At 39.7% G+C, this 27,927-nt stretch overlaps 1 protein-coding gene across 4 annotated transcripts; it reads left to right on the top strand.

The window, feature by feature from the left end:
* The first annotated feature begins 11 nt into the window (after positions 1-11).
* On the top strand, positions 12-27,597 carry pnocb (prepronociceptin b). 4 transcript variants are annotated; one of them, XM_010741260.3, is made up of 4 exons: positions 12-95; positions 2,242-2,407; positions 20,390-20,585; positions 25,822-27,597. In XM_010741260.3, exons 3-4 carry the CDS (start codon positions 20,448-20,450, stop codon positions 26,473-26,475), a joined length of 792 nt encoding a protein of 263 aa, XP_010739562.2. In that variant the 5' UTR covers positions 12-95; positions 2,242-2,407; positions 20,390-20,447; the 3' UTR covers positions 26,476-27,597. The 4 variants fall into 4 exon arrangements, with proteins under 4 accessions (XP_010739562.2, XP_019123239.1, XP_027140259.1 ...); XM_019267694.2 differs by having other exon boundaries at positions 20,328-20,585; positions 25,822-27,596; XM_027284458.1 differs by lacking the exons at positions 12-95; positions 2,242-2,407 and adding an exon at positions 5,779-5,863.
* Positions 27,598-27,927: the final 330 nt, after the last annotated feature.

The raw sequence follows: 27,927 nt of genomic DNA, 5'->3' as shown, positions 1-27,927 counted from the left end.
AGCGGAGCCGTTGAGTGTGATTCGAATTTGTCCAAGCGACAACCGCTAACGAGGAAGTTGTCACGTACTGTCAGCTGGCTTCATGGTTTTTAAAGGTATTGAGACGGACTATTGTTTTCAGAAGGAGTTAAAACTGTTAAAGAAGCACTTATTTTACGGGATGGCGATACATTTTAACAACATAAGGTGATAGTTGCTCAAATGCCAAACTACGCAGTCCTTATGTTGCCAGGTTTGTCAGACGTGTCAGTCATTTGTAGTGATGGGAATTTAGGATCTTTTTAGTGAGCCGGATCATTTGACTCGGCTCACCAAGAAGAGCCGGCTCTATCGGCTCCCAAACGGCTCCTTATTTTATCACTAATACCTTTTAAAAAACAGCCAAATTTAGCACTATTATGATTTGTATATGTGTATACATATATCACTTTAATTATTTAATACATCCTTGATAATGAAGTATTCAAAAGTAATAATAAATTGCTCTAGCCAATTGTTTTCATTGCATTTAACGGCTCGCGGACAGGAGCAAGCTCTCATCATTCACTTAAAAGAGCCGGCTCGTTCATATCGATACATCACTAGTCATTTGTAGACATAAGCAGATATTAGCATCTGTCTTGTGACAACAACCATGGAAATACTTAATTTTATATCTAAATAGCCAAGTTAATGAAGTATCTGAATGTTATTTGGATTTAATATCTATATTACAAATTGAAATGTTGTGTTTTTGCCCTATTTTGAAGAACTTTTAGTCTCATTTGGCTATTCATTAGTTTCCATAGCTCAGAGAGATAAAGAACAACTAAGTACCTGGCCAAAAGTATTTTGACAGAGTCACACATTAGACTAAAATATGTGCTTCAGTGGGTCCCCATTCTCTGCACTGACAAACATTTTGTGAAAAGGCATTATGGGGAGTGCTGAGAATACCTTTGTAAAGTGATGTGATCTGAATCACTAGTCTATTATAAGCCAGGACAGTTTTGTATTCGATCCATTTCATTTGACTAAAAAACAGAAAAACACCAAACTTCCCTCATTGCTGCAGTCCCATTTAATCACAAAAGACCTCCTGAACAAAACACACACCTATACACACGCACACAATAAGTGGGTGCTGCAACAGTATCGACTATTTTTTTGGTGGAGGCACGGCAACAGTGGTGATGACAGATAACAGCACTGGTGTGTGTGTGTGTTTGTTCTTCTGAGAGAATATAATAGGAAACATGGTGATTCATTGCACTGAAGCACACTGTGAAAGAAAAGAGCAGCTTTGAAGTGTACGTGCGTCTGATATGTGTGCGTGTGCACGCTTATGTGATCCATAGCTTTTATCAGCGATGCCAATCATGAATACTCTTCATTACTTGAGGAAGATGGAGCCAGTCACACTTGACTTATTTTTATCTTGAAGCAAATGCCCTCTATTCTATTATCATATCTCACATGCTTTGACAGATATCTGGATGCAGACATTGAAAATAATATAGAGTGCATTCTGCATGGAGAATTTATTAAGGAACTGTTTTGTGGGAACCACACAAAGGAGCCAGAATTGGATTTTCCCGACAAATTCAATAAAGAATTCCAGGCACTCCCAAAAAAGATGTTAATGAGCGCAACGAGAATTATAGTTTTAATCACCTCTGTTTTCAGACTAATTGTGTTTCAGTGGGGGCTTTGCTTGCTAATTATGGAGTCCACCAACAGGAGGGGCAACAGTAATTATTTCCTTGATTGAGGTCGAAACCCTTGCATTTAATCCTGATGTCTGTCCCGCACTGCTCACACATAAGAGTAAACATCAGTAAACAACTTCTTAGCATCTCGTAGTCAATTTCACAGCTGTCTTTTTTTTTAAATGATGGCTTTCCTGCTCAGTAAGCCAGCTTCTTGTTGCAAAGTCTGCCATCTTGTCTTTTACCAGCATCTCCTATTGTGTGAACCCAATGTTTATACATGAAATCTGGTACCTTGGTATCTGCAGCTGGCACTGAAAAGGAAGGTTATGCAATCAGATTGATATATAGGCTACAGATGTGTGAAATACTGCTGTGTGTCTCACCGAATGCTTGCGCTCTGAAAGTTTTTCAGTGGTTGACGCTGCAGATTTTCCAAAACAGAGGTGTAATTCTTCTTGCATGCAAAATTAAGGCGGCTTTTGGGGATGGTAATGTAATTCTTCATTTTTTAGGCCCCTCCTGTTAATAACAGTCACTTGTGTCTTGACAGGTGAAAGCCCCGAGATGCTATAAACCTCGCAGAGCACCCCCACCTTTGGTTTCACATCATTGGGTTTAATTGAGGAGGAGGACGGTAAAACACCTCAGCTGAGCGAGATGGAGAGGAGACGAGGAGTTCAACTCTAAAATGAACAGCGGACACGAGCCAAATACTGGTTAGTTTTGGTTGCAGCTGTCTGTGAGTTCTAAACTCTTTTGGCAGGGAGCCCACCAGCCATCAGTCAGCATTTCTATCCATCTTTAGAACCACTTTGGGCTCCAAAAAACCTTTTAAATCTAGCTGTTAGTGTAAGAAGTAAAAGTTTAACTTGGTGTTGCAGCCATTAAACCAATAAAGTGAAATGCACTGTATATGCAAATTTATGCATATGCAAATTTAGGGAAATGCTGCCAGGTGCTTATGTCGCTTTATTGGAAAATAGAGTTCATTATAGGGAACTGTCTTGGGACAGATAATACATTTAAACTGATTGCATAATAAGTTTTTTCTTTTATGTCAGCTATCATTCTCTGCAGATTTTTAAAATGGTGCATATAAAACATAGTGCAACACCCATTAAAAGGTGTTGTTTCTTTCTTATTAAAGCATTTTATACATCATTCCCTGATTCATGGTAAAAGGATGATTGAAGTGCTGATAAGAATAATTATTTATCATGTTTCCATTGATACAAATCAATACATTTTATTTTAACAGAATAAATGAACTGCTTTAATGTTGTGATATGGCTGTTTGGAAAGCAATTACACATTTTTATAGAGGGTTATTTGCGTTACTAATCCTGGAGAATTGTTGAACGGTGAAAAGAGCAACCTATGCCAGAACCTCAGGGTGTACGTGAGGAAACAAACGTACTGCCTGATCTCTGACACCATCACAGCTCCTCACATTTTCAGATTAACTACCCCAAGTTTTGAGACGAAATCTGTGTTAGCTGGTTTTACTTGCTTTATGCTCATGACATCAATCATCATGCATCCCAAACCTGTTTTTTAATGTGACGTGGTGCCAAGTTAAGTGTGACCCTCCCTGTCATCGAGGTAATCACTGCCTCTTGGTCACCAGAGGAAGCATTTGTGGACATTGGACAGCCAGTGGATAACAGCGATATCAATGACAGACAGGCCCTGAACCAGCTGCTTGTTCTTCAGGGCTCCTTATCTCAGCCTCACTGAGGGCTCTGTCTATGTACCCAATTCATCCATCACTATCAGACCACACACAGGTTCAGGGCAGGCATTCACACTTTTGCAGGGAGCTAGACCTAATGTCAGCTTATGATGAGGAGGTGTAACTTCAAGACCAAAATAGTAGGGTTTTGCTGTGGCTGCTGTAATTCTCAGAGACATAGCCTAATCATTGTTATTTCCATCACATGTATTAACAATCGTTTGATACTGAGTCGTTAGCCACACTTACTAACATGGCTCTAGGGCAATGTTGGTCAGTTGGTCAAATTGGTTAGTCCAAAATTTTGGTGTAGACTGAAATATCTCAACAATATTGAAATTAATTGATGTGGAATTTTGTATAGATATTCCTGGTCCCCAGAGGATGAATTCCCATTACTTTGGTGATCCCCTGACTTTTCATTTAGCCCTGCAGTGAGTTTGACGTTTCTGGTTTGCAGTGAAAGGTCTCGACAGCTATTGGATGGATTGCCTGAAGTTACAGTTATTAGTTACAGATATTCATGGATCCCAGAGGATGAATCCCAGTGATTCCCTTACTTTTCAAGTAGTGCAACCAGCAGGTAATTTTTCACTTATCCATGAAATATCTCATACATCTACTAGATGGATTGGCACAAATGTTTGCATAGATGATCTTGGTTCTCCAACAATCTAGCCTAATGACTTTGACAATCCCCTGACTTTTTCTCTAGTGCTACCACGAGGTATATAGTTGTGGTTTTGAGTTATAAAATTCAACAACTAGTTAATAGATGAGATATAGCACAAACATTCATGTCCCCATCAGCAAAACTTGTAATAACCTTTTTGAACTGAATGTTTTAACTAGACACTTTATCAGGTCAAAATATGAAATTGTATAGTATAGTAATAGTATTTTGGTGTATAACCAAACACTAAAATACTAAACTAAGATTCTGAATGTGCTGAACATTATCCCTGCTAAACATCATGATATATTATATTTAGTTCAAAGCTCCTGATGTTGCAATAACCGGAAACCAGTTGTTAGCACAACATTGAAATGTCATCACCTTTTAAGTTGTTATGGCTACTTTGATAGAAAAAGGTTTCTTATTTACACATCCAGCAGTTATGGAGCAACGTTATCGTCCATTTAGAGTTGTGTTTTTAAGTAAGCAACAACATTCATCCTCTTTTAGCTCTGTTTTTGTACTCCACCAACTCTTGAGGGAAACATCTGGCCTTAGCTGCTAAATGCTCTACCATGTTCTTCGGTTTGTCACTGTGCCCAGTGATGTTGATGGCTCAACAGCTAAACAATGAGCTAAAACATGTGATCAAGCTTTGTAAAGCCAAGAGGAGCTGCTGAGTCAGGTTTTGGTAGGTTCATCACTATGAGCGACTCCTTTAGCATTGTCGTGACTCTAGAGTCCCACTCTAGATAGGGCCTTTCACGTTTTCTGTGTTTCACAACCATTGTATTTTATCCTTCATGTTAGGAAGAAGATGGTAGCAATCAGCCACTGAATGGCAAGATTCCACTAAATCCTACACACTGGTCCTTTTAAATATTCTAAAAATATTGACTGTAGTCTTCTTAAATAGAGCATCACAGTGCTGCTCATCATTATTCATTATCACCAACACTCAAATGAATTATAGACCACAGGCCACAAAGAAAACTCTCAGGACCTCGGGGTAGGTCTTGTTTTCCATCCCCAAATCTCCTGCATGACTCATACTAACCTCCTGTCTGCAGTCCCATACCGGCTGCTCGCTATATCCATTAACTGACCTGCTCTACATTGTTTGGTTATTTTATTCACAAGAATAATAAAGTCTCTATTCTATTCAGGTGTGCCATCACTACCAACAAAGAGTGTTGTTTTGTCTGTCCCAACACAAACAACCTTATTGATCCAGGATCATTTCCATGGCACTGCTTTTCTAGCTTATATTTAACTTGCATTTTTAGACATCCAATTTGAAGGGCTATTGTTTGCCTGACCTTGGCAGCAGGTTGGCGTCGAGGTTGTGGGTTTTTTGGACACCTTAGACATAGGAATTCTGGATCAATCTCACAGTGGATGATGCATATTTTTAGAGCCCCATTAGTTGGCTCAATGAAGGCGAAACCAGTGGCGTAGGCAATGCCTCCTACGTCAGAGCGGGCCACGGCTTGTGTGTCTGTCCGGGGTTTGTGCGTAACAGAATGGGGGAATCCACCCCTCTCTCTAGCTCTCCTCTATGGTGATGTGACCGGGGAAGGGAGGGGGGGAGAGAACTGGAGGGTTGAGCCAGGAGGGAAGGGGTGTGCCATTATAAGAAGCCTCAGAGGAGGCATGCGTTCAGTTGTTGAAACCCTTAGCCTACGGATACGAGCTGAGCCACCAAAGTCTCCTGTAGACACAGAAGGAGGACTCTGAGAGAATATCTTTACGTCACAGATACAGGTAAGGAAGTGCTCAAGTGTGACTTTCTTTCATATGAGTGTGAGCCTTACCTGTGTGTAGAGATTGTGCAGTTAAATAAATAGGAGATGAGAAAAGATAGTTGTTTGCAGATGACAGAACAGTTAATTGGGAAAGGACTTGTTGTCTCATGTATGCTCAAGCCACTAGTTAATAGATCCTGGGGGAATGCTGTCATTTAAGGACAACCACTGTTAGGATTCTTCCTCTTTCATTTTTATCGCTTGTCGGTTTTGCTTCATCCGTTTCTGGCTCTGTGATTTTGGATTTTGACCTCGGAGGTGATTCTGTAAATAACCATCCTCACCTGGAGTAATCTTTTTTTTTTCCATTACTCCGTCTCCCTGCGGCTCTAAAGGCACCACAGTCACCGTCAGCAGTACCCACATCGCACCTGATTACCACTTAATTAACAAGAGAGAAAGTCCCGGATCGTGCTGAGAAAGCTGTTAGTCACTCAGCTGCACTTTGTATTGTTCTTTGGTGTTACTGATTTTAATCTGTGAAAGTAGAAAAAGATGTAAAATATTCAAATAAATAAAAAATTGTGATAAAAAATTAGATTAATGATTATACAAGATAAAAATGCATTTTAAAAAACATTCATCTAGTCCTTGTTTTGCCCTAATATTTCAACTGAATTCCTCAAAGGAGCATGGTGGACGTCAGTGAATGTCACCCCCGAAAGCAGCTTATTTATGGAGTGTTGTATGTCACATTAAATACATCACACTAAAGCTTCAAAGAAACATTGACAAAAGCTATTTTATTCCTCTTAAAGCAGCTCCAATGTCAACCCGAACAAGTGAGGTGAAAAAAACAAGAATGAGTTTGAATGCTGTTATTATGCTAAGCGCATGATAATGATGATTTTAATGATAATGGTAATGAATGTGCATAATCTTTTCCCATTATCAGTAAAGACGGTACTCGCGCAGACAGGGGAGAAAATGTGGGGTTAATGTGCCATTCACAGATAAATGACTCCACAGTGGGGAAATGTTTAATGAAGAATGCAACATGTTTACAGAACACAGTCAAATACAGTGTTTTAGAGTGACGGACTGATTTACTTAAGTGATTTGCGTGGTCAGAGTCATCCTGTTTGTGTTGAGTTTTGTTCATTTAGTGCATATAAAAGGGATTTAGTGTTTTTCTTAGAGACATTATCTGCTGAAAATAGCTCAAAAATTATATTTATATGCTTGAAGGGCCTATTTAACAAAATTTGTTTGTTTTAATACTTGATAACAGATCGTGCAAAGATCCATAAAAACTCATCTTATTTTTGTAAATCCAATTCCACATTCCATGAATCTTAAATAGGTTTAACCTAATCATACGTCACGTTTCTGGAAAAGAATATTATGAATTTATTTGCAGTTTATTTACTCTGATTTTTTTGCCAGTACATCAACAACATTCTCTATTTAATTAACTTAAAAAAGCTTTTAAGATCTCTGCTGCCTTCACAAAAATTGAACTGATGACACCGTTAACAGGATTTTTGGCATCATATTCATAAACACTTGTAGCTTTACGCACACAAATCCTCCTCATGATCAGAGGATGACTTACCGAGCAATAAGAACAGCGAGTTTGCCACACATTGCCCGTATCTGTTGGCCTCATTGCACAAGCTTGTTGCAGTTCATCACTTTCTCCAGCCTCATTGCCCTCACCTTGATAAAAGTAGGGAGCTCGTCTGGTCGAGTTAGATTGCTTCCCCTCGGCTCCATGTCCAATGGATTAGTGCAGGTGTCAACGCAGCTTAACAGTAACCAGATCAATGATGACACCACGTCAGCTGCCTAACACTGCAAAATACAGTGGGGCTGTAAGTAACGCTTGCAGGACTGAGCGCATCATTAAGGACTTAATGTCCCTGTTGTGTTAGAACCTTTGTTTTCCACAAAGTCAGCAGCTGAATTAGTTTTAAGCATCCACATTTTCAAAGAAGTTTTTTAGAGTTTGTTCTACATGCTTTGGCTTGATTTCAGAGCCATGTAACATTTCCCCCTGCATCACTGCATGTCTCTGCCTGTTATTTAGCTAAATAACCTGAACCCCCTCTATAACTTTGAGGAGTGACGACATCAAAGTGTCAAGATTCACATTAGTGCGTTCACAAGCAGCACCCATCTCCCCGCGGACTCCCACGGTTTTATCAGCCAAACTGAAAGGTGATGTGTCTGTGCTGCACTCTGCTCTCTCCTGGTGTCCCATCATCCAAAGTTGAATTGCACTGAGGGAATATTATTTTGAAGCTATTAACACAGCTTCATGGGGACTAAATGAGATAATCGTTGGTATGATTTCTCTCTATGAAGGACATATTTGATTGCTGAGGAGATGTCACCCAGTTGAGCGTCTACCCTCAGGTGCAAATGTGTTCCCAATTAAAAGAAACCCTGCGAGCACATTGATGGGAACAATAGTAATGATATGCTCAATTGATCTGATATGATGGCTCCTCGGAAAGGAGCCAGAGATGAATATAAAGAGTATCATATCTCCACTTAATATTTGTACAAATGTGTATTTGAGAGTGTTATAGCCTATGCGGGATATGAGGAAAAAAGATGCAGTTTATTATATTTTCACGCAATTATTTTCTGCTCTACCATCTACATAAGATAAGATTTCCTTAAGGCACATAGTTATCCAGGCGCAGGAATTATGATTCTTTCAGTAGATATGATTACATTAAGGCCAGGAGAAAACCAGAGATAAAAAAACATCTCTATTGCACGTTATCTAAAGCTTCTTTGCTTGGATTTTGCTGCAAATACAGCATCATCATAACCTCAGTGCCCTTTACTTTTGACCACTTTACCCTTTATGATCCTTATAATCTGTCAATTCTGCTTCTGTATGAAATAACTCCACTCAAATGCTGCAAAGAGGCAGGTACAGTAATCAGTACAATCATGAAAACCGGTAGAGCTGTAGCAGACACGTCCAAATCGGATTAAGCACATTCTCTCAGATTAGACATTTGAGGATGCTTCCTGCAAAGGAAAGGGCACAACGGCAAGCGCAGGAGAAATCCTTCTCCTCCAAACTCTCCACTGAGTCACGCACTGTTTGTCTGTGGCTGCACAGACTGGATTTACGCTGCTGTGTGAGAGATGCTCCTGTGGCTACGTGTGTGTAAATCCTCCTCAAACTGAAGGTTTTTGGAGGAGAGACTTGCTGTTGGTGTTGGTTGGTGGTATTGCATGATTCTGGTGGTTTTCTGTGTGAGTTCTGAGGTCCAGGGCAGTGACAAAATGAAAGGGGAACATCAGTTTTCAGTAATTTCTCAAGGGAAAAATGCCAAATATTTGCTCTTTTTGGCTTCTAAAATCTGAAGATTTGTTGCTTTTCAAAGATATAGACAGTTAAACACATCAGGGTAATGTCAGTTAATGCTGTTTTAGTTGGCAGGAACAGTTGGTGGTTTCAGAAGTGAAGAGTCCTTTTTATCATTTTAATCCTTTTTAGTTTCATTAGTACTTTATGATACATAATGTTGCATATTTAATACAAAGATCAATGTACCTTACTGTCTTGTCTGTTACTGATGTTCAATTCTAGCTTCTTTTTAAGTTAATATTTGTAGATCATTATATTACCTGAAAAGCCCTGAGGGGTGGGGGGATAATTGACAATCTTCACCAATATGATAGGGCAGCCTGTAAAGAGGACCTGTGAAAGTGAAGGGGGCAGAAATTGTTATAGCGTGAGAGGGCAATGCAACGTAAAACTCTGGAAACAGACTTGTAGATTTAGATGAGTTTATTGTAATAGACAGACGTTGTTCAAACAGGCACTATCAGGCAAGGTGTATCCTGTTTTCTGGTACTTTATTTTGGTGGGATTCCTGCTCATGTCGACACACCTTCTAGAACAGTGGTTCTTAACCTGGGTTCGATCGAACCCTAGGGGTTCGGTGAGTGGGTCTCAGGGGTTCGGTGAAGCCTCCGCCCTGGAATTTTTTATACCATTTGTTACAACATATCTTTGTGAGCAATCTTTTTTGAGGATGCTGGACATAAAAACTAAGAAAAGGAATAGACTTGCTGTGAAAATGACATGAGACTGGCACTTGCCAAGGTGAAGCCACGCATATCTGAACTGGTCTCTCAAAGGCAACAGCAGAAGTCACACTGAGGTAAGTTGTTGTGAGTTCATGCACTGTGTTGGTTTTGTTATTTGAACAAGGTGATGTCAATGCACGGTTCATTTTGTGCACCAGTAAAAAAAATCATATTTTATTTTTTACTAAAGAAGGGTTCGGTGAATGAGCATATGAAACTGGTGGGGTTCGGTACCTCCAACAAGGTTAAGAACCACTGTTCTAGAAGTAATTCAGTCAGGGTTGGCATCTTAAAAGAGTTTATTAAGTACAGTCTAATTACAGGTAGTCGATGACCTATGAGAGATACAGTATCTGGCCTGATGAGTCACCACACAATGAGCACTAGTTTGTTGCAGAAGCATGACCACTCAAGCATGACTGCAGTGAAAGTGGGAGCAGACGTTTCAGAAGTTTTATTTCTGTGCGCAGTTAAACCACTTGTTATGTTGAGGGATGCAAGGAGCTAAAGCCAATCCCAGCAGACACTGGGAGAAAAGCGGGTTACACCATAGACAGGTCGGCAGCCTGGAACCAATTTAGGATGACCAAAATGAACTGCTTCAGCTTTACAAGGGTTACAGAGGTTACTGTAAAGTGGAGAATGACAGAGGAACAAAGGGAAAGCCATAGCTGTGAGCTGGATGCAGAAGAGGATTATAAAGACAAGGCACCAACATGACTAACAGTGTTTCAGTAATGTGGTTAAAAGCTAGAATCATATTTTGTGAGAGGGGGAAAAAATCACACCAAAAGATCCACTTAGCTTTGTTCTTAGCTTTCACATCCTGCAGTGGATGGAGTCTGCTCAGTTGTCACAGAAAGAATCACATCGATTTCTCAAAGAGACAACTTGACCCTCCTGTTATTAAAGGATCGGCTCATTCAAAATGACAAAAAAACATATTTCTTTATCTACTGGGTGGCATTTACCCATGCAGACAGTCTTAGTTTGATCTGGTCAGGTTCAGAGTCCACTTGAGAATGGAATTTTGTTTAAAAAATTGCATTTCAATAATTCAGCAGCAATGTGCCTTAGCAAAACCGCTGGAACTTCTTTCTACCAAAGGAAATAGGATTCTGTGCAAATCTGATATTATTTATATATTTGTTTTTCCAATTATGTTTTGCTGGCAACATTTTTCGAGCAAAGTAAGGTCTTTATTATTATTATTTATTACATGAGACCCGTCTGTGGTTATGTCTCAACAACAAAAGATCATTGGTTCAAATTTTCAGTGAAATACATTGTTTCTTTTGAAAAATGAAACCCACGTTCTTTCCTTAATCTTAACCGAGTGCTTTAGTTGCCGAAGCGCAACCATAAAAATGTTTAGTAATGCATTAAATGCTACAAGCAGATGTTGTATTGCTTGAGTGGGAATTTAAATGGAAACCAGAAATACAATGCTAGTGAACTTTTTACTGTTTAGTTTCAACATTTTGTGACTTGGCAGGCACGTTTCCTCATTATGTTAATAAAAAACATAATTCAGGTGACGAGGTTGTACCTGCGTACAGCTGTAATCTCAGGTTAAATAGAGTTGGTCAACCCATAATACAAAAAAACATGTTTTCTGATTTACCTCTAGTGGTGCATGTATATAACCGTGCAGAAAGTTCTGGTTTTATTTGCTCATCTTCTGAGATGTCCCACTTTGCCATTCACCTCTGCTAATGGAGGTGAATGACATTTCAATTGTTGCACTCACAGCATTGGAAAATGGAAAAAGGAAGAGATATTTTCAGCAGCGTCTATTCTCAAGGAGTAATGTCTCTGTTACTCTGGATAATCCACAGATCTTGGTGTCAACAGTTTTCATACAGCACCACTGTCTGCTATAGAAATTGTCCTGATGAGAGCGTTCTGTGGGATGCTGTTGATGGAAAAAGATGTTTCAAGGTCATAAAATGTTTTCTTTTGTATGAGCTTCACAAAGAAACTTCCATTTACCTCAACTGTTTTGTGATGGAGACCAAAACCTTAAAACCTGGGAAAGGAAAACCAAAATCCAGAAAGTTTTTTTTGTAAATTGTAAACTAACCCCTTAAAAAGCTGACTTTGACTGTTCTGATTTCATACTTTCTTCCCAGACATCCAGAGAAACATGTCAGAAGAAACTATGAATTATGAATCGTTATTATGAGCCCCATCTTTGTCTTTCTCCACACTCCATTCAGACACTAAACCGCTTTTTTCATTGGTCCATTATATCACATCAACGAATTTTCAACAAGCGATTACAGAATGTAAGGTGATAAAACACTCATGAATCTCCTCAGGTTATGAGGAATTAATCAAGTTCCATTAATGGCCCATGAGATATATTAGGTACAGCAGAGATTTTAATCATTTTCCATCCTACAAAGGGACCACATCTTCATGCCATTTGTCTTTGGTGGCTCCTGGTTCCAGTTTGGCCTTTAATAAGATATACACACCACTGTAAACCTCTGCAATATGTCATTAAAGATAAAAGATCTCAGCTATAATTCACAGACGTGGAAATAGAGAAGGAGAAACGCTGGGAGATGAGTGGAAGAAGAAGAAAAGAAAGGGAGTGTTGACGCGAAAGCGGAGCAAGGAGAACCGGAAAGTGGATGCAAAGAGGGAGCAGGAAGGAAACAGAGGGAGAGAGACCCCTAGGTTATCTATGCATTAGCAGACTCCTTTGTGTTTTTCAGCTTCATGCAGACGACTAATGGATGAGATAGAGTGAGTCAGAGCTTTGTCAGAGACGAGCACAGAGCTTTTCTTCTCCACCACTCACATTCATGACACCTTGGCCTCCTCTCCACCCTTCATTAACGCTACTAATGCTAATTTATCCCACCGTTAGCTTTATTAATACACTTTACTTTGCGACTCTGTACACAGTGTACAGGCTCCCACTATCATTCATGCACTTGTGCAAAAAGGTTTGTCTTTAGGGAGTGTATAAAAAGTATTGTGGCTGAGGGAAGGCCTGAATTTAATATTGTATTTTATCAAAACGTAAAATACCACCTGTTGTGTTATTTAAATTTTCTTTGTACCCTCTCCTTGACTGCAATTCCCTCCCTCTTATATCTCAAGACATGCTGTTCATGGCAAATGAAGCAGCAACCTCCGTGGCTGTGAAGTCACGCCTATGCAGAAGTGCCAAAAAAATGCAGTTCCTCAAACAGCCACTTGAGGCTGGCTGCAGAACAAGTCATTCTCCATAAGCCTCTGTGTTAAAACGTCCAACTTCACAGCACAACATGTTACAAAAAAAAACTGTTTTGGTCTCTATAGCATTCACCTGTTCAAGTTATATTAACCACCACCAATGATCCACATCTTTAGATTAGATTAGCCGGCAGGGGGAAGAGGGATGACTACCAAGATGATGGCGGCCAGAGCTGCACATTCTGAGCTTCAAAACACCTCTGCAGTAACCTGTGTGACAGCATGGATACAACGTCCATTCTTTATACTGTCAGTGTGGCAAAAAAAAGAAAAGAAAATGGCTTCTCCATATTTTTAAGAAAAAAACTTCTATCCTGTCAATGTGCCTCTATGCACCCTTTTCTTGTTCCTTTTTTCTTTTTTTAACAGTAAAACTGATCTCACAAAGAATACAATAGAATAGAATAATAGAATAAATAAGAATAATATCTTAGACGATCTCACCAATTTTCCCAAATTTTTCAATTCCCCAAATTTTTGGACTAATTTTCAATAAGACAAAGAAGAAACGGATAACTCCTACTTTTTTGCCCCCTTACTGCCCTTAATAATTTTCACACGGTCCCTTAAGTGACAGTAAACTCATGGAACATTACTCCAGATCTTCCTGCTCTTATGTATTTTAGGCTCAGACAAAGAATGTACCCAGAAAACAAAAACTAAATGCATGAGAAAGTAGCCCTTTCATGAATGCTCTGATTGCTTCCTGTTTGACTGAAAGGGGAAAACATTTTGTCTTGAAAACACGAAACATTTTCAGGGTCTTAGTTAACTCTAATGGAAGCACAAACCTGTACATTTGTTTGGGAGAGAACTGGGTAAAAGCATTCATTTGTGCAAGATGGAAAGACTCATCTAAAAGTGGAGGGACATCAGGTCCTTTGCTACAGTCCATTTTCTTTTTGCTTTCATGCCAGCATTCATTTAGAGGCACAAGGTTGTTTGTATTCGTGAATGATGAAAATCTATTTTCAAATGAAGCTCTCTGTAATGATTTCTCAGGCTCCGTGGACGGATCATGCTGTCTTGGTGCTGTGTGTGTGGGGGGGGGACCTGGTGTGCAGGAGCCACTCATTCCCAGCTATCACCACTTCCATGTACATTACATCATATATCAGCGCTCTGCACCCAGTCAACTGCGTGCTCTGTCAGCTAGATTATGCAAATGATATGAAAAGTTAAAGATAGCTGCAATAGTATTCAGATTTATAGGCAATGGTGGCTAAAATGGACCGTTGGCAATATCAAGACCAAGAATTATATCATTACTGAAATAGAGCAGAGAGAGCAGTGTGTAGGTTCATGGCTCAGTGTCACAGATCCGAGTGTTCAATTTGAAGTTATTGAGATATGGAAAAGCTGTGACTCTCTCTGGCCCCTGGATGTCAGGAGCTCCTGGGCACAATGACAGGCCCATTTTGTAATCCATGCATGCCGAGGAAAGTGAGGCATGAGGGTGAATTTAAAAATATCATTACACATCACTGATTACCTGAATCACTGCAATTACTCCAAAGTAATGCATTTTTTGTTGCCCAATAAGATTTAACTTCTCATATTCAGATCATATCCCCATTTCATATCCCCATTTAATAAAGTGTTTCAATTACAAATGACCATTTCACACCAAATCACTGGCAATCCTACATTATCCAGGGCTTCTCAACCTTTTAATGCCTGACCCTGTTTTAGGTGCCAACATTCTCACAACCGCAGAAAGTTAGCCAAGTTTTCTTTGATGATTGCATACTTTGGTATTCTGACCTCATGAACATTGACAAAGCTATATTTACCATGTTCACCATCTTGGTTTAGCATGTTAGCAAGGAACATGAATGTCTGTAATGTAATTGCACGACAGTCCATCCAATGGCTATAGAGACATCTGATTTAAAACCACAAATGTTAACCTCATGGTAGCACAGAGGAGAAGTCAGGTCATTAGGATTCATCCGTTTAGAATCATGGATGTCTGCATATGTGAAATATTTCAGTCTAGACCACAGTGACTGACCAACTGACATACCAATATATCCTGAGAGCCATGCTGCTAACATCTATTGTCATGTGCACTAGGTGACTCACACAGGGTCGTGACCAAAAGATGAGAAACTCTTCCAGCGAAGAACCAAACTCTGCTCACCACTTGATTTAAATTCTCCACCTTTATATTATCAAAGTTCATCCAAGTAAAAAAAATAATATGCTCAAGCCTTCAGTGAGCAAAACTAAGTAAATTAAAGGTGAAGTCCAATTTCCAATTTCAAGTTAGGGAACTCACAAAAAGACTTGTTAAAAATGAAGCAGCATATATCCTGAATTTTACTCCCTAGTATAGGAGAAGCTTCAAAAACACTAAATCCTACATTTACCATAATGCAACATGATAGCATCTTTATTAGATCCTCCCAACCACATAAATGCCCTCATTTATATTAAAGAAAAGCCAACATTAGTAGTTTGACATACAGGCAATCAAAAAAGGTGCACAGCATTTTTTAAACACCTCTCACCATTCCCTTTCTGTGTAAATGATTTTGTGTGGCAGTAAATCGCATGATTATAGATTCTTCCATATGAATATAGAATATTATTCTGTGATACACAGCTCAAGATAAAGCAATCTAATGATCACAGTGCTGAAAGCAGAGATTCAGAACATCTTCTGTGAGTTTTGCTCTGCCTTATTCTGTTTCTAACATGTTCACTTACTCTCAGAGGAAGAAAATAAAGTAGCTCACATTCTCCTAAATTGCTCCTTGTTTGCCTGCATGCATTTCTATTCGGCTGCACTGAGGAATCAACTGAGGCAATTTTATCCCAAAATTTGGACAAAATCGAAACCTGTCATATTCACTGTATCAGACAGACAGCTAGACCTCAGATATACACAGCCTGCATGAGGCCATCCTGATGGAGAATATTGCTCTACATAAAACACGTTCAGTGTAGCAAAGTCAGAGCAGGGCACTCTCCTGTTAATGGGATGCGTTATTGAGTGGTAAAGGGTTAAGTGCGCCGTGCTGTGTGGGGACAAGAGGTGTGCAAATAGAGGTGAGTGTGTGATAAATAAACATCAAGCAAGTGCAGTCACTTTTAACCCATCCTGTGTCAACAAGTCAAACCAATACAAATCATTACAACCAGCTCACTATTGCACCTGCTATCAACATGTCAAGGCGACAGATTGATGACACTGTTGCCCATTAACACTTAATATCCTTGTCAATTGTTTCTCGCTGACAATAACAGCTTCCATTCAAAAGAGCCTCGGTGCCAGGTGATGGCTTGGTAACTCATTCCAGAGGGTTTTAGACGGATATAAATCACTCTTCTGCCAATACATTGAAAGACAGATGTAGCTAAATTAATACTTGTTCAACAATCAAGGTAATTACAATGAAAGACTAAATTCAACATAACTCGTTATGGAGATTTTGTAAAAATCATCAATAATCAAGAATTCTTTGATAAGCTGAATTGAACCAGGGCATTAAAGCAACATTGTGTAACTTTCCTACCACAGAATAACCGATTTTAAGTCATTTTGATGCTACACTGACTCTGCACCCTGTACACGTGTTTCTACATTATGTAATTTTGAGCTAGTGTCGTGCCAGAACCAGAGCCTTCTATGCTTCTATGAATATAGCTAATGGCAAAAAAAACCCCCAAAGAGGACGTCAATGAAGGAAGCTAAGTAGAGAAACACTTACTTGATGTTTGGCTGTTAGTAAAGTCCTTCTAGTTTTTGATCATAAGGGATATAATTCCTGTTGCACTTTGAAACTGGGGACACTAAATTGCAAAAATACTAATTTTTACTCTTTAAATATGTATTCATATTAGCATCTTATGCTTTCATCCTACAAATGTACTCGAAATACAGGAGAAGCAAATAATGTAAAATGCTGAACCAGCTTTGTAAAATGTAAAAAGTTCTAAAGCTTTATGTGAATATATTTTGTTGAATGCATGTCTTTGATAATGTGCTATTCCACCATCTCCATATTGTTTAGCTAAAAGCCCAAATCACAATGTCTAACATAAACCTCTGAATGTGTGGAGGCAAACAAATGGACATCCATTGTTTAATTATAAAGCTCATGATAGACATTGCACGACTTGACAAAAAGCTCACAGTGCAGCCCCAAATGGCTCTTCATATTAATACCCACTGGTTTGAAATGTTTGAAAGCCACATCATTGTAATGCTGGAGCGTATCCAGGGGCCTACACCATCACTTACACTGTACTGGTTTACTCATTTGTTCAACTTACTTAGTAAGGGGCTCTTAAGGGAAAACATAACAATATCAAATGGGCTTAGTCAGCAGGCAGGCAAATGATCATTGCACAAAACATCCCAGCAAAGCAAACAAACAGGCCCCTCTAATGATTTCCCATGAAGCCATTTATATATTTGTAAATGGGCCGCAGTCACACGCGACCTGCTTCATATGCTATTGACTACGAGTGGGAATGTGGTAAAGTGGAAGTGGTCACGGCATGCTAGTTTTTACTTATTTATTTATTTGTACTTCAGTGCAGCCATCAATACCCTCAATACAATACCCACTCTGTGAATGGTCGATATGAAGTCTACTTTGGGACTGTGTCGCTGTAATTTCAGATGCTTGTTTTCATCAAAACTGTGAAAACGTTGTGTGTGGGTTTCATTGAAACAAATGAAGCTGTCAATGGGTCAACATTAACAGCAGTTTTTAATCTTTAATGTTACATAACCTTGCATACAGGAATTCTTATCATTGTAAATGTAGATCTCATTCCCAATATAGGGCTTCATTATTTATCCGGCTTATTTTATCCTCATTATATTCATTTTTCAGCTTTGTTGTTTGTATAGAGATCAACACATTATATGTGACCTCAAGTTTAACTTGAGCAATAATAACTTACAAAAACTTCCAGAATAAATATTCATAAACAGTCATATAAAGTGTATCACTGCTCCAGCTTGGGTTTTATTCAGCATGCATTACTCAACAGCAAGACCTAATTATACAATATGTAAGCTGCACACACAGTTAAAAGTTAATGCATTTTTGTGGGCCCTGCAATGTCCTTGAACATTCGTCTTACGTTTCTGGTAAATAACAAAAATAATTTGCTACTTATTATATATAATTTGCTACTTATTACAGGGTCAATAGAGACAATGGCCCGATAAAGTTACTAGAGTTTAGTTGATTTAGTTAAGTTGATTAATGCTCCATTTAATCCAAGTTAATATTCAGCTGTGCACTGCCTGTGAGACTCTTGAGGATACACAAATAATTACTCTGAATTAATTATTTTGTAGTGTACTGTCACTTTTTCCTTTGGGTAGGACCAAATGGCACAGTTCTTTCAAGGAACTTGTGATTTTCCTAAAATAAACTGTGACTAAACTGGGAGCTGGAGTCAGTAGATCTAAAAACATGTTCCTGAAAGACGGTAATTTTACCAGAATGAAGCTTTGCATAGACCTTCACTGCTCATGGAACAAACTTAATTAAATTACATTTCTTCTTCTTTTTACAGGAATGCTTATGTACATACAGTCTGTTTATTTTTTTCATTGGTTGTTCAGGTTATTGTAGATATATTATGCCAAAATTCAACTGTAGCATTTTTTAAAAGATAAATCAATATTTTTAGATCAACAATAGATAAAATGACTATGTGTGTGAAAGGTATCTTGTAGTGGCAAACTATCACCTGAATCCACAGTTCCCCTCTGCTGCATTTTAGCATCTTTCTGCTATTTGTTTTGATTTTACAGTCTCAAAGTTTACTGTACATTTCCATCGCTATGTTTAAAAAACAAACCAAAACTGCACACTATCTGCTTAGCACCAAACAGCAGATAGATAAAGTTAGCAACTAGCTGCTGAACATAGTGGAGCATTTAGCAGTTAAAGAACTTTTTCCTACAAGTTAGTAGCAACTAAAACAGAGCTAAAGTTAATATTGCTGTGTCATTTTTCCAGGTAGACATGAATACAACTCTGAATGAATGCTAATGTTGCTTTATATCTGTTACTTTTCAACTTTCTATGAACAACCATATCAACTTGTGTTGATGTTAATATATCAGTGCAGCATTTCCACTGCCCCCAAGTGTCCAAAAAACAGTTAATGCAGATTTAAAGAGTTAGGGTTCTACTTCACTGCCTTTTCCCGCAGCATATCTCAGCATGTTCACACCACCTGTTGATCAGAGTGTATGTCGCCTCCATGGTTACATCCCTTACAGGTGCCAAGATCAATAAAATTGATTAAAAAAAAGCTCCATACCACTGTTAATGGTCAAAAACTCTGCAGTGGTGTGGATACATCCTCATAACTGAACATAAAGCAGTATGTTGGTCCATCATAGCCACGGTCTTGGTTCATAAACCTGCAGAGCCCATGGCAAATGTTTCTGGGGAGGCTGAAGCAATCTATGATGTCCTTTTTTCCCTCTGTTATCTCTGTGTTATTGGATGATATAGCAGTGAGTGACGGTGTAGATGGGGGTCAGGGAGTGGGGGTCAAACAACAAACACAGTGCTCCTGGTTCACAGATTGTAGACAGCTGGATCTTCTGGAGTTTATTCATCTTATCTTCCACCAGCTTACACACAAATGAAGTTTTACAATGTCTTTTTCCACACCTAACATCTATTATCTAGTTGGAACTGACATGTTTTACTCCAACACAGACACTAATGCTCTCCCTCCTGCCATCTCCCATCACACTGAATAAAACTGTTACTACTCTATCCCTCCACCAAGTGGCTTTTGTTGCTACATGGCACGACCCATGACGACCCTGATCTCCTCAAACACAGATCCACTCAACTTCTGCTGTAGCGTATGATTTCCATCTGTGATCCTCTCCCCCAGCCTGCAGTGGCCACTTCCTGCCCACTGGGGGAAAAAAAGCCATTTTCTCATTTATTGCCTCAGGTTGTGCTCTCTCTACATCCCACCCACATTGTCCATCTCCTGGTGTTGGCTGAACACTCTTCCACCACCAACGCTTTGACTGACCGCCCAAATCCAGCTAATGATCCCTATGAAATGGAAACTGATGCAATATTCCTGTCTCACTGTTTTTCTCCCCGTAGGCTGGAATCACATCCCGTAGGCTTTACCTCCCTGTTTCTCCAGCTGTTGACCCTTGTTTCAGACTCATCTCTTCTACCTGCTGGGCTCCTGTTTGTCCCTGCCTGCCTGTGTGCTGAGCGATGAAGATCCCTCTGTGGTACCTGGTGGTGCTGTTGGCATGTCTCTTCACCCCTGGACGCGGCGATTGCCAGGGGGAGTGTGTGGCCTGCGGTCTGCTCCTACAGCAGCAGGAGCTGCAGCATGCCTTCAACACCATGGTGAGTGTGTACAGTACGTGTGTGTGTATGTGTCGACGTGAGTCATTGTTGATAATAGCATCCGCTTAACGCCTTGTCAGCACTGTAGTGTGTGTGTCAGTGATGGTACAGCTGCAGCAAGCCTTCAACACATAGAAGTGTGTTTGTGTTTATTGAAGTCATTTTCAGTCATGATAACAGCCTCTGCGTAAAGTGTTCTGTATAGTTTGATAGTGCTCGTCTGTGTATATGGAGTTAATATGAATGGAATTAATATATATGGAGGCAACATAGGGGAGGAAGGCAGTGTGTCTCACATAATGAAATTTCTTTTCCAAAGCAGTCACATTTTTCCTATTTATTATCTGTTTTTCTAGACACCAAATGATACAAAACCACAATAAATGAAAAAGCGACCGCTCGAATTCAATTTAGATCTGTTGCATAGTGGTTATAACTTCAGATAGAGTTAGAAAACTTCACCAAACGATGCACGAATATAAAGCTGTCCTTCAACAGTTGGCTTTTTCAGAGATACATTGTTTCAACTGCACAAAACTGGTATAGTTTCTGTCTCATAGTGGAGGGGCTTTATTTGCATGTGTGAGCATCTCCAGCACTTGTGCAGCGCTTTGTCACCAACGCAAAGAGATGCGAGTCTGTGCACAGAGAGAATGCGGTCAGCTCTCCGAAACTCGAACCCAAAACTTCAGTGCGTCACACAATCTCATTTCCAAACAGTGCGAGACGAGTCAGCGGGTAAAAATAGTCCGTGGGCGTCCATGAATAGCTGCAGGACGGCTAATTTAGCTGATAATGATGCAGAGAAAGACAGCTGGGACCTTTTTGGGAGTTGTAATAGAACTCTGTAATTGACTGCTGCTCAGTATCATCAGCCCGGGCTTACACTGGTGACTGACACATTTTTATCAGTTCCTCATTGTGTTAGCTGCTTTCCCATTGAGCCACAGATGGAATCCACTGAGCAATTCCATTGTTTCCTACTCCAGCCTGAAAGAGTGTGAGCGAAGCCGCTGGTGTTTATTATGTCATGTCATTGATTTATTAGAGCTCACACCTACACACTCATGAACGCGTCCGTACGCTCACCCAGACACACACACCAACACCTAGCATTTCACACTATCACCCTCTCCTCTCACTGCATTCATTGTGTAATGCTAATCTTAAAGGTAAATGCCATCTTTTGTGCTAATTATCCGCGACACAGCTATTATTTACATAATCTGCAGTTTCTGCATATTGTCTGGTGTATTAAAACTCATTACAGACTTGAAAAAGCCTCAGTACTCCAATGTGCAACAGTGCATTTAACTTGATTCAACTTTACTATCTTCGCACACAGTTGGCACCAGAACAAAGAAATAGTTTAGGGACTAACCAGCATGCAAGCAGCAATGCACAGAATGAACGACAGACCAAAGAGCAGTGATGGCATGCACATACACAATAAACACAAAATACCAAAAATAAAGCAGCTATGGGTCTTAATTGTTTTAAATATAGAGTCTGACTGAACATTTTTGTGGCCCTACTCATTATTCAACCCCCTCCAACCCATTTGACGGTTTTGTTGTTTCTTTTAAAGTAACATGACGTAGAAATTGGTATTTTTACAATTTAGCACCGCCGGTTTCAGAGTGCAATAACACTGTGTTAATGCTGCCAGACTGCAAGACTGTTCACAGGTGGCACAGCTGACACATTGTCACTGTTTATCCAGGGTCCTTGTTTTAATGTTGATTGAATCTATTTTTGTAGATTTGCGTGTTATTTCTTGCGTTGTAACTTATCACGTACGCCGTCTCGCACATTCACAAACTGTGAATAAAAGAAACAAGAGGACAGTTGAAGGAAATTTAGCTCCACATGCTTCACCTGTACACAAATAACATCTGATCAACATAAACAACTCAGATCAACATGTCAAAGTCAAAAATACAGGAATGCACAGTACCTACACCCACCCACGTCCGTCCACACAGGCTCACTTATGCTTGTTTAACACAGTTGTTTAGGTCTTACATTTTTTAAAAGTGTATAGCAACTCTGTTATCATACTGTATGAATACAAAACACATCTGTGTTACCTTTGAGATAAGTTTTGTTTTAGTCACATCCAAGGATCACAGATGGTTTTGTCCTTTTTGCTACGTGTAATAGGATGACATGTGACTCCTACATGGCACAGAGGGGTGGCCATTTAAATTTCAAGGGTGACCCTTGAACCCTAGTTCCTTCTGCTCCCTGTAAACCCCTGAGGAGTTTCCTCACTTTAACTTACAACAACCTAATCTAAATATGCTTTGTTTAGACTTTATTTGACAGATTAAAGGACATGCGATGCGAGTCCTGGTACTAGTCCTAAGTGCTGATCCTGAAGCATACTGTTCTGACAAAACAAAATATAATCGAAGCATCCTCACGATGAGGTGCTCTCACAACCGTTTTATCCTCTGGCTTTTACAAGTATATAAATACATGACTACATGCACACACACGCACACATACACACATCTGCTCTCGCTCATAAACTCCTTTAGATTGCTCCATTGATCTGACGTGGAGAATCCCCTGGTGTGCTCATTTCATTTACGATGGATAATTAATTTCCGTTGATAGATTCACAGCGGAACTCCCTCTTCTCTCATTCCTTTGATGTGAGCAGGTTTTCCGATAACAATGCAATTTATCTCATTTGAGCGGGATTTGACGAGTAAATGGGATTTGCTTCTTACCTCAAACTGAAATTTAACTCGGAGGGCTCTGGAGTTTAAGAAAGGGGACAAGGGAAAGATGTGTGTGCATAAATCTCTGGAGCGAGGTGGCTGTAGCCTATTTTCAGATATATTTACTGTGAAGAAAAACTAATGTACTGTGGTTTTCCACATTTAAGGGCAAATGAAAAACTGAGTCTCATTCTGAGGGTAAAAATTAGGGTCATATTATTTTCACGTAGCCTAAAATGAATCTTCTTCTTCTTCTTCTTCTTCTTCTTTTTCTTTTTCTTATACTGGTAAGGTTGTGGTGTTCAGGAATGAATCCAAATAAGGTTCAATTTCAAAAACACTATACATATATACATACATACATATATATAATTTTTAGAGCAAAAATATCATTACCAGATACATACATATATATAATTTTTAGAGCAAAAATATCATTACCAGAAGTTGAAGAGCCAATATGAAAGAAAAAAAAAAGTCATTTTGTCAGCAAAGGGCATAATTTATCTGCTGTCCTTCAAACTAATTTGTAATTTCTTCCAATTTTGTGCTGTCAGTCATTTTGCAGACGTAGATGTCACATTTATCAAATGATGGACATCTCATATTGGCACATAAGTTTCCATATACGCTGAATGCAGCAGGAACAAGGCCCATTAACTCCCATGACACCTGGTTCATCCAGGTCAAGAGACTGTTTTCTCAGCCTGCGTCTGGTTGTACAGCAAAGTAATAAGAGTCGTCGACTTTAAAAGGAAGTGTGATTTCATGCCATGAATGAGCTGCTGACCATAGACAGAATATTTACATACAGGCACTAAAAGTTATGCAAAGATCTTTCATTAACATAACTTGTTTCCTTTTTTGCTGCAAGTAAGTAAAAAAGCTTTTTTTTAAATTGTTTTATTAAATGTTAGAGGTAAATGTTTACCTCATCTTTCCTACTGACTGACTGATACTGGTAAGGCAACATGCACACAGAAGGTGTCCATTGACACATTCTTAAGGCTGCACATTCAATATTTTCATAGGAGAAATGACTCCAATTACTATGTGTAATGCGAAAGGAGTAGAAACTCATAGAAACAAACCCACAGAGAATGAACCAGCTCTCCAGTTCCCCATAGCCCCGCACAGCATCTTAGCATCTTTCAGCTTATTGTTTTGGTTCTTTGGTCCACAACTTTTGTTCAGTCTCACCACTCTCATCAACCCCCTTTCCAACCCAACAGGCTGCTATCTTCAGCCAAAAAGTAATGGTAGGCCTACTGAAAGCTACTTGCTCAGCAAACAGCAATAAAAAACTAGCAAGTAGCTAGTAAACCAAGTAAAACATTTCGTGGCTGAAGACTAGTTAAATTTTTTTAAGATCAAAAGAGAGCTAAAAGGAGATCACTCATTTGACTTACATTCATTTGAGTTTTACCCCCAAGTAGCCATAAAAAAGCTGATTTATGTAGATTTAAGCATTGAACATTGATATAAGATAGTTCTGTCTTTACATGCTCTCATTAGGAAGAATCATCTCAAATCAGATGCAGATTATACCCACAACTACCTCCCTCTCAACTCCCACTAAAGCCCTCAGATCGTCCCCACCCAGTAGTAGTGTCTCCATACACAAACAGCCTCCTGGAGTCCATTAGACAGGCTGAGTCTGTTGATACTTTTAAGATGCACTTTAAGATATTTTCATTCTCTGACTTTTAACTGCATTTAAACTGTATTTCCAAAATGTCGTTATTTTTTTATTCTGTCTGTCTTTGTAAAGCACTTTGATGCAAAAAAAAAATAAAATCAAAAAAACTTTGCTTTTAAAAGATTAAAACAAAAAATCAACTTGGAAGTTACGATAACATTAATACTGATAATGTTGATGTGGCTCCATAACATGCGGCTGTTAGCATCAGTATTGTGGGAGATAAAACTAGTAGGATAATCAAATCTGATGGACAATTTACAATGCTGTGCTACTATAGCATGTTAAACGGTATCTTGGTAATCTATAAAGCATAAAACAACATGATGTCAGTGGGGATATTTCAGTTTCCACTCAAATAGCATGTAAATTCACATCTCACTGCTGGATTCCTGTGTAGTTTCTTTTCTGTGTGCTCTGTCACAGATTCCGCTCCTAAAGAATTAAAAATGATGTTTTTTGGTGAATGAGGCATTTACTCACTTTGAGTGGCGTACGTTGTCATTCCCACTGTGGTCGTCATGTGTTCTTTAGGCCTTCGTGTTGCTGCCTGTGGGGATTTAACTCTTCGAATGACTTCATTGTGTTGCCATAATGAGAAACAGACCCAATACTCGCAAATCAAACACTAGGATGCTCAGCAGCCTCACTCAAGCGGCTCAATCTATGGATAAGGGCTTCTCAGGTGTTAGAAACAGTTGCCATGGCTACACGTTACTCTGAGTAAACACAAATAAACAGTTTTAAGTTACTCAAATGAATCCTATGTATGCATGACCTTAACACACACTCTCTTCTTCCTCTGCAGGTGTGTTTGTTGGAGTGTGAGGGTCACGTCTCCTCCTCGCTCACATGGGAGGTGTGTAAACGTGCCGTGAGGCTCTCGCATCACCCCACGCTTTCCGAGGGAGGCGCTCTGTTCAAGAGAACAGGAGAGGAGCTGGAGCTGACCTCTCTGGACCTGAACTCAGACAGTGAACTGCTGCAGTCTGCAGCCGCAGAGCACTACCAGGAGGGGGATCAGGATGAGACACCCTTTGAGCAGCGCAGTGTCCAGTATGACTCATCACTGCTGGATTCCTCAGAGGAGGGGGAGGGCCTGCAGGGTCTGGATCTCAGTCTGGCGGACGAAGAGAGGAAGCTGAGGGAGGAGAGGAACGCGGAGAGTGACAGCCAGTTAGAGGGGGACGAGGATGACACCTCAGAGGCCGTCACCTTGTCCAAACGCTTTGGTGGCTTTCAGAGGGGGCGCCACGGATACAGGAAGCTGATTGGCTCACCCATGAGGCCCTTACAAAAGCGCTATGGCGGGTTCATAGGTGTCCGGAAATCTGCCCGCAAATGGAACAGTCAGAAACGGGTGAACCAGCTGCTCAGGCAGTACCTGGGCATGAGGAGCAGTCGCAGTGGCAGGTTCAACAACGTCCCTGTAACTCGGGTTTGGAGGCAAAACAAACTGTAATGTCTTTCTGTTGCTCTCACAGAATCCTGCCCCAGTTACCTCAACCAATCATGTTTTCAGCAGCTCACTCCAATTTGACGTCACCATCGTCATCAGAAGAACAGACTCCGCCATCTCGCTGCACCTCTCTTTGTGTCTCTAAGTAACAAGGAATGTTTTGACCGTGATGTCCTTCTTATTACGCATATTTACATGCCATTCTGTGAAATAAAAGAATTAGAGAAGTGCAATTGAATATATTTTTGTCTGTTGGTTCACTGCGAGGTGAGACCCGAGGGTGTGACTCTTCATGCATGTGTGGGTGGCTTGAGCAGTTGTTTTGCACTCTTGTAGTTTGTGTTATGAGAACTGTTACTAATGTTCAGCTCTCATGAAGTGGACTTCCCCTTTTTAAAATTGTGTTTTGTAGATTTGGGACTAAACAAATCACGTACAAATGTTTGCTAATCTTCCCACGTGTCTGAGCAGAAACATGCAGTAGAATCAAATTGGAAGTGGACCAGCACTGCGCTTTCAAGATGGTTCAATCAGATGTAAATATCGGACAATGGGAGTGCTGAAGCACAAACTGTTAATTACTGGTGTAAAAATCTAATTTTCTGGCTAAGTAACTTAATTAATTAAACACAATGGATGTAAAATTGGTTTTCTGAACTTTCAAACTCACCAAAACTCTGCATATCTCCTAAAAAAAATCCCTTTTCCCATTGCTTCACTCTGAGTATTGACAAAAAAAAAATGTCTTTTTCCTTTCTATTGTATTCTAATTTGGAGCATTAAGCAGAGGTTATCAATGTAAACCTCACAAAATGATGAGTTCCTCTTGAGGAAATGAGCCGCAGGTTGGTAGACTCCCACGGGCGCCTTTCAGTGGAACAATACTGTCCTCTAGTGTGTGAGGAAGAAACATGTTGCCCAAGGAGACTGACTCGGGATCAGTTTGTGCCATGTTATGTAATTCTCTGGACTGACTCATTCTGACTGCAGTTATATTGAATTATTAGAAATAAGATGACAAACATACAAATTCTAAATTCACGGCTGATACAAACTAAACACTCCTCGTCTGTTATATGGGCTGAAATATGTGCCACCAGAAACTGAATCTGAATCATTTATATTTGAATTTGAATTGCTTAACGTGAATAATTGCATTAAAAAACTGAATTTGAATTGTAATTTGAAATTGAATTTATTAGTTCGGAACTGAACAATCAGTTCTCAAAATTCAATTTCCATTTCCTGTGACAAACATCTGGGTAGCTGAGGCAGAGCAAGCAAGCACAGATACACAGGACGCCTGCATTTCTGAACATGTAACAGTGGTCATTTGTTGCAACTTGCCACCCGCCATTAAATGGAGGAAGAACTTCTCTATGGCGTTATATTTGAGTTTAGTGTTGCCACCCGTCCCGTTTTTCCCAGAATTGTTCTGTTTTTTCATCAGCTGTC

The sequence above is a fragment of the Larimichthys crocea genome, chromosome XI (assembly GCF_000972845.2).
Source record: "Larimichthys crocea isolate SSNF chromosome XI, L_crocea_2.0, whole genome shotgun sequence".
Taxonomy (NCBI): Eukaryota; Metazoa; Chordata; class Actinopteri; family Sciaenidae; genus Larimichthys; species Larimichthys crocea.
The sequence above is the reverse complement of the archived record's forward strand: the minus strand, read 5'-3'. Positions and strand labels throughout refer to the sequence as shown.